General features: G+C 39.6%; 1 protein-coding gene across 1 annotated transcript; it reads left to right on the top strand.

The window, feature by feature from the left end:
• The first annotated feature begins 892 nt into the window (after positions 1 to 892).
• LOC114664959 (inositol 1,4,5-trisphosphate receptor-interacting protein-like) lies at positions 893 to 10587 on the top strand. The gene is made up of 2 exons (XM_028819292.2): positions 893 to 990; positions 8718 to 10587. Exon 2 carries the CDS (start codon positions 8835 to 8837, stop codon positions 10257 to 10259), a length of 1425 nt encoding a protein of 474 aa, XP_028675125.1. The 5' UTR covers positions 893 to 990; positions 8718 to 8834; the 3' UTR covers positions 10260 to 10587.
• Positions 10588 to 11814: the final 1227 nt, after the last annotated feature.

Here is an 11814-nt window from a genome sequence, read left to right on the forward strand (position 1 = left end):
ATATTTTTTGACTTGTTTTAAAGCAGATCCATGTTTGGACAATAAATGCATTTTTAAAAAATCCCGTGTGACATAAAAATACAGAACTTTCAATATGAATAAAAATCTACTTTAATATTATTGTATAATTGTAGATTTACACAGTACTATGCAAGTTCAGAGAAAAAGCAAAGGTTAATTATTGAAATTTAATATATGTTTAACATGTTGCAACCGTTCCCAATGTTGGGGACGGTTGCAACATCTGACTTCTTCAGTTCAAATTAATATTGTGCAGAATATGTAAAGTATAATTAACTACAAGTACTATGGGTAATTAGCAGACAGATGTAAGTTTATAGTATACAAATTTGGCTGGTGTAGTCCAAACAGTCTCTGAGTAAATGAGGGGAATGCAAAAGTGTTGCAACCGTCCCCAGTCTCCCCTACCCCCTGCTTAACTTGCGCCTTAAACTCAGTCGTCCATCGTCAGTGACACCTCAAGAGCTTTAAACCGCTCGTCAGTCTCATTTACAAGCGGGAACAAAAGCAAAAGCCTCCAGACTTTTACAATTTCTTAACTTTTGTAAATCAGTAATGTGGTCAAGTGCATTTCTGCGGGCGATTTTGTTTTTATTTACAGGCTGTATTGTTTATATGGTGAATTGTTACTAGGTGTGAAAATGCCACGTGTACTTAAATACGCCGTCCCGAGGATCTGTTAAAATAAAAAACATATTTTAATTCCAGAGAAGTTATTAATAGGATAATTCAGAACAGTTTTCACGTTAAAATCCAAGTGATTGTATAACCCCATAATGTTAGAAGCGAGTTTTCGCTGTTACTCCACTGCGCCGATGGTGAGAGTTTTATTTGAGAAGCTGCGTAAGTTTCGTTTCAATCGAAATGTCTCCACGTCCACCGCCACTCCCCTGGCGCCGGCCCCGAATTGGTATAAAAGCAGGAGGTTTAATTTAACGTATGAGCTGAGACGAAGGAGCCGACCTGGAGGTAATGTGCCTCTTTCTTCCCTTTGAGTGTTTGGAGAGTTTTGTTTCAGTTCAGGTTAAGAGATTTGCATTTTATGATTTGTGGATTGAAAAGAAAATCACTTTATAATAGAGGGGTGGGTAGACAAGAAAGACACAATTACCAGTGCTTCCCAAACTCAGTCCTGGGGACCCCCTGTGCCTGCAGGTTTTTGTACCAACCAGCTGCTGTTTTTAATTGGACTCCTGGGCTAATTATATGAACTGTTATTTCCCAAGTTCTGTGTTTTGGGAGCAATACAGAAATTAGAAAACGAAGTTTGGTAAAAAATAAACAAACAAATGTACCAAGCAGTTATATAGGAATAATGTTTTTTTTCTTTTTAACAATATTTTCATCTTGATTTTCATTGTAATTTTCCAGTTGCTGTAATTGTTTAATTAATCCATTATTTACTAATCAGTGGGTCTGATGCTAAAGTAGTTGCAGCCTTTGACTATTCAGTGTTGTTTGCCTGGGTGTCTGCTCTGCTAGTTTTAGTCATTAATAAGATACAATGAGGAGGGGGGGGGGACTGCACAACGGGCAAAATATAATGAAATAAATAAAAAAAAAAAGAGTTAAGCATTTAAATCTATAGCAACATATTTCTAAATGTCTTATAAATGTAAAAACCATGCTGCTGTGCTTTTCTGAATGTAGGATAAAAGAAAAAAAAATACCAGCTAATTAAATGAGATCAGCGGTATCACGGATTATGAATCTGCTTGAAATAAAAACCTGCAGCCACAGTGGAACCCCAGGACCAAGTTTGGGAAGCACTGCACTATATCATAGATCGAGAAGACAGATAAGAAAGACGCCATATATCAAATATTGTATTTGGCCTTAAGAGGAAATTAAGGCTTTGCTAAATCTCAAGAAAAATATACAAATGTATCAAACAACAACCCTTAAAGAAACACATCAATGTCTGACTTCGGGTGTGGCGGTAATTGCATATTATATTATACGGTACATTAATTAAAGGAAGTTGAAGCCTTCCTATAGGATGGGGAGTACTAGGGTGTTGTACCGTGTTAGCCATTATGAATGTAGAGAAAAGCCAAGCAAAATGACACCTTTTATTGGCTAACTAAAAAGATTACAATATGCAAGCTATAGGATGGGGACAAATTGAGGGGTTATGGGCTCAAAACTGATACTAGAATCCCATCCTGTCTGACTGATTGTCACCCCCCCTAAACTCCTAAAACATATATATAGTATAAATTAAGGAGGTCTTAGAAAATGGTAGTGTGTGTGTGTGTGTATACATACATACATATATATACATACATATACTATATATATATCATATATATATAATATATATATATATATATATATATATATATACACACACATATCTCTATATATATAATCTTCATTTGGATCTTGATCTTTGTTTGTCCTCGAATGAATTAGAAGAAGAAGCACTAGATGGCAGTAGAGAGACAGCTAAAACATAGGCATTGCATTAAGAATCTCCTCCAGGCTTATACTACTGAAGACTGTAGTACTCCAGTCACACCTCAAAACACAGACATTCAAACTAAACAAATTGTACAAATTGTTGTGCTTTAAATTAACTAATCTTTATATATAATCTTCATTTGGATCTTGATCTTTGTTTGTCCGCGAATTCCATGCATGCGTAGACCACCTTCCAGTTTAGTATGTTGCTGTTACTCACGGATATCAACAATGTGCCGGAATAACGAAAGGGGTGGTGGACAGTGTTATGCTGGTTAGCTCCTGAGGCCTGGTTAGAGAATGAGATTACCGAAGATAAAAGGTACGTGCCTACGTAACATATGAATGAAAGAAAGACAGTGGGTAAAATGAAAGACAACGTAACAGCACGTTCCGGAAATTATTATTGTTACGTTGTAGCCGGCGAGTGCTGCGCGTTTCACACTTGTACCGTGGCTTGCTCACATGTCAGTGAAGTGATCCCTATTTATGCTTTAAAGAGCCTGGATACCTATGTGCCCCCCTTTTATAACCACTGCTCCGTGTATATTGCCTTACTCTTTGGATTGCCACAAACCAACCTGCGAGATTGGAGAAAGGTTGAGAAGAGATCGTGAGAGGAAACGACAGCGTCATGAAAACGAGACGGACTGTGAACGGAGAGAAGCAGAAATGCTCCTCCACCACCACATAATTACTATTCGGACAGTGATTCCGAGTAGGCCGTTCCTATCGAATCAATGTGCAAGGGTTTTGTTTTGTAATTTTGTTTTCCTTATAAAAAATCATAATGCTGTGCGATGAAGGGCCCAGTTCACGACTGGCAGCCGCGTTTAAACAGGGAGCCCTTCACAGACAACTTTAACACGCGCAACGTAGTTGGGCGCACATGGCTAGTATATATATATATATATATATATATATATATATATATATATATATATATATATATATATCTACATGCTGTCAAATAAACGAACCACACGCCGTGGCACAACGTTAGGGGCATCGCCTCTGGTGCTGACGTCCGAGGTTCGATTCCCGAGAGGGAGTGCAGTGAGTGTGTACGCCTGATCTGATGAGCCCAGAATGAGGGCGAAACACGTGTTGCGTACTCTTTGCATTTACTTGACAGTAAACTATTTCAACCATATATATATATATATAATATATATATATATATATATATATATATATATATATATATATATATACACACACACTGTATAAATTAAGGGGTCATAGAAAATGTATATATTCTGTATATATTAAGGGGTCTTAAATTCTCCAGATAATTCAATACAAAGAAGAACAAAGGTGTAAAAAACAAGCCAAGTGACTGCTGGATGTGGGAGTCATGGCAGGTCCAATTCTACTGGATCAGCTGATTCAGGTCCGACTCCACCCCTTGGGTTTTTGGCTCAGCCACGTGGGGCATCGACGACTGCTGTGCCCTAGTGGTAACGTGCCAACGTCTCAAAGCTAGCAGCACCATCATTAGCACATCATACTGAGCGGACACAGAGACGCGGTCGGGAGTTACACTTTTCCTTGTCGAATTTAGAAGTTCTTAGAATATGTCCGAAATAAGGGAAACATTTCTAGAAATTCCTTTTTGAATCCTTGTGTAAAAGATTTATACGGTGCAACTTTGGAGGTAGTGTATGTAAAATGATGAGCACATTTCTTTCAGTTTCAAAACTATGCAGATTGGTTAATCATATAAAGGGTCGCAAAAACAAGGACCAACACCTTCTTGGATGGGAGGCCAGTCCAACCACAAGGGCACTTGAGCTCAATGTGCTCTCGGTGACAAAATGCATTTCTGTTGTATGATAAAGACAGTTATATTATATATCATCATCAGATGAAAGTTAATTATTCACTTCCAGCTATGCATTTGCTTGCAGCCAGCTATTATTCACACAGCATAAGCAAACCACTTGGTTATTTAATGTTTACAGCAAGACAAAATATTCTGCAACGTTTGTATTAACTTACATCATAAAAATTGATCCATTATTTGTATAAAAAAAAAAAAAAAAATCACATTTTTAAGCTGCATGGGTGAAGTACATCGTTTTGGGCCATCTTAATTTTCACAGTTTTGGGACAAGATATGTGACCGTGCCAACCTTGCCAGTCAATTTGACCCAACTACCTGTGTTGTGCTGGGCAAAGCTGGACTGCAATTTAATAAAGGCACCTGTCTTGTCACTGTGACAATTAGGGTGGCCCAATGTGATTTGATCCTTAGTGGTGCCCCATCACAGTTAATCAAGTCCTTAGTTATAAGAGCATGCTAACTTTGCCAGTCAGTTTGACTCCTGTACCCACATTGGACCAGGCAGAAATGAACTGCAGTAAAACAAAGGTGCCTGTCTATTCTGAAACCTAAGGTGGCCCAACATGATTTAATCCTTCACAGTGCTCATTAAACATCACAGTTAATCCCATTCATCTGGCATGGCAGTGTGCCAATGTTGCCAGTCTGTGTCCCAGGTAATCACCTTGGGCAGGGCACAACTGAACTGCAGTTTAACAAAAGCATATGCCTTGCCACAGAACTTTGACAATTAGGGTGTCTCAATGAGATTTAACCCTTTATGATGCCCATTAAATATCACAGTAAATTCCATTCATTACACATGGGAGTGTGCCAATTCTGCAAGTCCATTTGACCCAAGTAACCATGTTGGGACGGGCAAAACTCGACTGTGTTGTCACACAGCCATAAAAATGAAGGTGACCCAACATGATGTAACTCGGTTCACAGTTTTGTGACAACATAGATGCCTTTGTTAAACTGCTGTTCAGTTTTGTCCACTCCACCGTACGTAGTTTGGTCAAATTGATGGGCAGATTTGACAAGGTCTCATGTCTTGTCACAAAACTGTGAACACTAAGGCAGCCCAAATTGATGTAAGTCACTTCTACCTGTGCAGGGCAAAAATGTGAAATATTTTTCAAATAATGGATCAACTTTAACGATGTAAATTAAAATAATACATTGTACGAGAAGGAGTCACATTTATATAGCGCTTTTCATAGTGAGTGGGGAGCCACTTCAGCCACCACTAATGTGTAACATCCACCTGGATGATGCAATGACAGCCATTTTTGCACCAGTACACTCACCACACATGAGCTATTGTGAAGTGATGAGAGACACAGTTGGCTAATAATGGACAGAGGATATTCAGGGGGCCACAATAACCCGGCCGTGTTGGGCAATCCAGCCTGGGCACTGGAAAACACCCCACTCCTTACAAAGGATGCCCAGTGATCTTTTCTGATCACAGAGAGCCAGGACCTCAGTTTAATTTCTCATCTGAAGGATGGCACCAGGTTTTGCCACACATTGTCCCTGTCACTGCACTGTGGCATTAGGATCCACACACAGAGTAAGCACCCTCTGCTGGCCTCACCAACACCTCTTCCAGCAGTGACCGAAGCTTTTTCTAGGTGGTCTCCCATCCCCATACTGGCCAGGTCTAAACATGCTTAGCTTCAGGTGGATGACCAGTTCTGAAGTGCAGGTAGACTATGTGGCATGCAGTAGAACATGTTGTCTTACTGTTCACATAGAATGAGTAAGTGGTAGCTGGCTGCAAGTGACAAAAGTAGACAAAAGTAAGTAATAAGCAGCCTCATGCAGTATGAAACAAATTTAATTTTGGGGTCTTTTAACAAGTAGCTCAAAAAGACCTGTTCTCTTTCTTTCAACACCTTTCCTGTCAACTTGTTTAGCTGCTGATTCAAAAGGAGAACAGAGCTAAAGGCCCCCTTTTCTAAAGTGGTCTCCACTTTGGCATACAATGTCCTCTAAACACTTAGCCCCTCTTTCCTACCCTTGCCCCTTGTAGCCCATCGTGTCTGTCTCATATAGCAAATCGGCTTCTCCCCCATCTTCTGGCAGCACAATACAGTTTACAATATAATACAATACAGTTTATTTCTGTATAGCCCAAAATCACACAGGAAGTGCCACAATGGGCTTTAACAGGCCCTGCCTCTTGACAGCCCCCCCCAGCCTTGACTCTCTAAGAAGACAAGGAAAAACTCCCAAAAAAAACCTTGTAGGGAAAAAAATGGAAGAAACCTCAGGAAAGGCAGTTCAAAGAGAGACCCCTTTCCAGGTAGGTTGGGCATACAGTGGGTGTCAAAAGAAGGGGGTCAATACAATACAATACAATACACAGAACAAATCCTCAATAAAAAATGTAAAAAATTTTTAGAAGTACGGAGCAGAATTTAACAGTAGATGATATCCCATAATAAGATTTAGATAATTTTAGACTCCTGGAGACCTCATCCATTAAGCTGCCTCCCCTATTTGGCCATTTCACGGCTGAGTCAGTACTGGGCCAGCCAATCCAATGAAAGGATCCCTCTTTCTCACGATTCCTGCGATCCTCCATCAGAGATGACTTTACCTTAGGCAGGCAAAACAACTTGGCAGGTGGGCCGTGGCACCAAGTGCCACATTTGAGTACCGAGAAGAGAAACAGAATAGGTGAGGGTTAGTATCCAGTTATAACTATCATGTTACTTATGTTTTAGTGCTAATGACTAACAACAGAAATGCAGTCTGTACAGTTAATCAGCAGCTCTAGTCAGGGTGTGCTAAACTGAAGTAGTGAGTCTTCAGCCGGGATTTAAAAGCTGAGACCGAAGGGGCATCTCTTATAGTAGCAGGCAGACCACTCCACAGTTTAGGGGCCCTGTAACTAAAAGCTGGAGCTCCCCCTGTTATTTTATTAATCCTTGGAACCATAAGCAGACCAGCATCTTGAGATCTTAATGTGCGCTCTGGTTTGTAAGTCATGATAAGTTCAGACAAGTAAGCTGGACCTCGGCCATTTAATACATTATATGTTAAAAGAAGGATTTTGAAATCTGCCCTAAACTTAACCAGGAGCCAGTGTAAGGATTTAAGAACTGGAGTTATGTGTTCGTATTTTCTTGTTCTTGTAATAATTCTTGCAGCCGCATTTTGTATTAACTGGAGGCTGTATAAAGAACAGTTTGAACATCCAGTGAACACCGCATTGCAGTAGTCAATCCTACTAGAGATAAATGCATGAATTAATTTATCTCTAATTAATAACAATACCCCAGGAGTCATCAGGCCTGCAGTTTGCTTGTCCCAGCCTTTTGATAAACTCCTGTTTTAAATACACACAATTAAAAGCAATGGTAGTTTTCCCTTCTAAACTCTATAATACAGTTAAAGTCTTGGTCTCACTGTTTCTTTTATTTAAAAGTGATGTCTTATCTAAATTATCCTAAAATAATAAAAAGTCTTATTTAATAAGCTTACAAATCTTATTAAATAAACTGAAAAAAAATTATCAACACCGTGGGAGGAAACGGGAGTAGCTGGAGGAAAGCCATGTAGACACAAGGAGACGGTAACCAAACCTCTGCCATGAACCCGGATTCCTGGGGCTGTGGTAGAAATAAACATCTTAATTAAAGAAAGGAACTTATTCTCTAATAAGACAAGTCTGATATAAACCTTCCTGAGTTAATCATGCAGGAGAAAAGCTGGTCATTTATTTTCTTGCAGGACCAGGCTGAAAAGGGAGCATCCTACACAACAGAATGAGCACAGAATAAAAGCAGAAGCTCCTACTTATTGATACCTGAGTTTATATAACACTGCTGATTAATGCTTATTACATGTCATACTCTGGTTAAAAGACATGTGGTGTTCAGCATAGAGCACAACCAGCCTAAATAAAAGCCCTTCTCCACTATGCCCTTGCTCTTTAATATCTCTTAGTTTAGATATTACCCTTGAAATCTCTGTGTATGTGACAACTGTCCATCTCTTAATCGTACATTTGGTGTAATACATCGCCCTGCTCCTGGTACATTCTTGTTTTTGTTGTTCTCTTCACCTTTATCTTGTTTCCTGATATACCTGAACAGGTTTCTGACATTTATTAACCCTTTTATACTTCTAAGATGGATGCTATATTTGAATATGGAAAGCATATCAAAACATTTTATCCTAAATGACTATGTGATCCATAACTCTATTTTTAATTCCACAGAGCTGCAAAGCTCTTTGTGTTTCCCATTGCGACAAACTCCTGTTGTCTTCCAAAATGAAAAGAACAATGTTGTCATATAAATCACATACTGTTTCTGTTGTCAGCTTATCATATTGTAAAACCCTTAGCAGTGACCTCCGTTTTAAGAAACCTCGTCTTTGTTGTTCACAGAGTCTGTCATAAAGGAAGCGATCAAGACTGTGAAATCTGCACCTCCTAGCTGAAAGAAAATTAGCAATTTAAAGGAAACCTGACCTACCTCTCCAGGGCTCCACACAAAAGAGAGAAATGGGTCAGAGTGTATCAAGCGAACAAGAAAAGGCCAGTTGTAATGGAAGCAAAGTGAGAATGATCAGCTGCATCAAAGATGATAATGGGAAGATAGTAGACATGAAGTCCGAACACCCCGCCCGTGACAGACAGGATGTGGAAGTGCTGATTCTCAATCATTTTTATAAAGCTTTTGTTGACGTTAACTCTCTGATGCTGCAGGTGGCCCAGGAGATTGTAGAGCCAATCGTTAGCGAGTTTTACAAATTTATGAAAGACAATGAAGAACCTAACCAACCAAGGATCATTGGAGATGCCCCTCTAAAAAGTGGCAGCGTAGAAGAACAGCTGAAGGTTCTCCATCCCGATGAGTTTGATTTTATGTTTCCGATTGCACTGCCTAGTGGGATGGCCAAGAGTTTTAAGTTTTGTCATTCTGAGTCGGATTTACCCCAAACGTCTTTTGGTTTTGGGATGATACAAATCCAAGATCAAGGGAATGAGCGGTTTGTGAGTAAGTTTGTGGAAAATCAGTACCTTTTGCCTGACAAAATCAAAGACTGGTTCAAAAGTAAAACTCAGAAAGCCATGGAGTTTGTGGAGAAAAACAAAAAGGATATATTTAGAAGCATAAATGTGAAAAATACATTTCAAATCAACCCAGGAGACATCATTATTAAAATGGCCGAGATTGGAGCTGGGGTATGTCTGACAATCAAATATGATATCGGGATTAATACAGTGCACCATATACCAAGAAAAGAAAAAAATATTTTCTCCTATAGTGTGGACCTCATTCCCGCTATTCAGGTGGAAGCCAGTGATATATATCTCATACCAAAAAGTTTCAAGTCTGAGCTCCCCCTTAACTCCAAAGTCAGAAAAACGTACCTTTGGCGTCTATCATTTTCTCTGTATGAGATGAGCCTTATTAGATTCTTGGGACAGAGAATGCAGTTGTCCTGTCACACAAAGTGCTTGAAGATCCTTAAAGCTTTGAGAGATCTTGATACAAAGAACAATCCATCATCCCAGCTCTCCTCGGTGCTGACTTCATACCATCTGAAAACCATGCTGCTGCATATAATGGTGAAAGACAAATTCTCCATGGAGAAGTGGAAGGGCAGCCTGCTTGTGGACAGGATTAAGGAACTGCTAGAATTCATGCAGAAAGCCACAAAGGAGAGAAGACTTGAAAATGTCTTGTTTAGCTATGAGCTGAACAGCATTCCTTTTGATGGCAAGCCGCTGCAGAAGCATCTAAAACTCCCAGACTGGGCCATCGCTAAAAAACAACCACAAACCATCAACCTCTTCTCTGAGAATTTTATTGATCACAACTCACTTGATCAGGTGCGTGCCAGGGTCAAGGAAATCCAGGAGCAGTGGCTGAATGTGATTCACAAGCACGTTGCTCCTTTGTACCTGGAAATTATTTCTTAAAAACTGCATGTTGGAAGGTGAAGGGAGTAAAACCCAAGCCCACATTAGTATGACTTTATTAGCCTATTATGAAAAAAACAATGGCCGAGTCCTTATTTCGGAACCCTTTGTAATCATATGAAAACAATATGAATGGTAATATAGATCAGCTGTGGAAAATCTGTATGAAAATATGCATGCTATACAGAAAAAGATGTTAAAACACAATTTTGTCTTCTTTTAATATAAAATAATTAGGTTAACCTCATTCCTATATCCTCAGGCTACATGCACACTACAATAAATGTTGTATCTGATACATATCAATAAATGAACCTTCTTCAATTAACCTTGATGTGTTGTTATATTTCTGTCCTATAATTGAAAATGACAAATAAAAGTGATTGTGTTTCTTTATTGCATTGTAAATTGGCCCTATGTGGATGTGTGTACGTGTAGGCCGTGATGAGCGGACACTTCAATGCACAATTGGTTCCTCCTATGCACCCAATACTGAGTAGACTTGGCAGCCCTTAATCGGATTAAGCAGGTTTGAATTTGGTATTTTTAAGTGATTTCTTTCTAGAATTACTTTTGCAAATCTTCCATCACTTTTTGTTGGTTAGGTATCAAAATTGCTTCTCGGACGGGGGCACAATAGCTGTTTGGTGACTGAGCTTTTAGCTACAGCCACTATCTGCTCTTAGGCAAAATGTTTGCTTTTTCCTTCTTTATTTATTTATTTATTTTTTTAAACACCATGAACAAAGCAGGCCAAAATCCCTTACACTAAACCCCACAAGGCAGAGTGACCAGTGACATGATAATTTGTTAATAACCTGCTTTGTAAGATGAGGCCGACTACTTGTGTACTGGACCCCATCACCAGCACACTACTTAAATCCTGCCTTCATGCCATAATCCCGATTGTTACAACAATAATAAACTCATCCCTTGACACTGGCTCCGTGCCGCTCACTTTTAAAATTGCTTCTGTAACCCCAATGTTAAAAAAGTCTGGCCTTGATGCTGACAATCTTAACAATTTCCGGCCTATTTCCCACTTACCTTTCCTATCAAAAGTTCTTGAGCGTGTTGTAGCTTCCCAACTCACCAATTACCTAACCTCTAATAATTTGATGGAACCCTTTCAGTCTGGTTTCAGAGCACAGCACAGCTGTGAAACTGCTCTGCTACGGGTAACCAATAATTACGGCAGCAGACTCTGGACAAACCAGCATATTAATTCTGTTAGACCTCAGTGCAGCATTTGACACTGTCAGACATGACATCCTACTGTCCAGAATGGAGAACATGCTGGGTATCTCTGGCACTGCCCTCCAGTGGTTCAAGTCCTATCTGACTGATAGGCAAGAGTTTGTTAGTCTTGGCAAGAGCAGATCCAGCTCAGCGCCAGTCACACAAGGAGTCCCTCAGAGCTCTGTCCTCGGTCCTCTGCTTTTCTGTATTTACATGCTTCCCCTTGGCCATATTATCCGTAGCTATGGACTGGGTTATCATTTTTATGCAGATGATACTCAGCTCTACTTCAATGTTAAAAGTGGAACTTCATCAG

This window comes from Erpetoichthys calabaricus, chromosome 14 (assembly GCF_900747795.2).
Source record: "Erpetoichthys calabaricus chromosome 14, fErpCal1.3, whole genome shotgun sequence".
Classification (NCBI taxonomy): domain Eukaryota; kingdom Metazoa; phylum Chordata; class Cladistia; order Polypteriformes; family Polypteridae; genus Erpetoichthys; species Erpetoichthys calabaricus.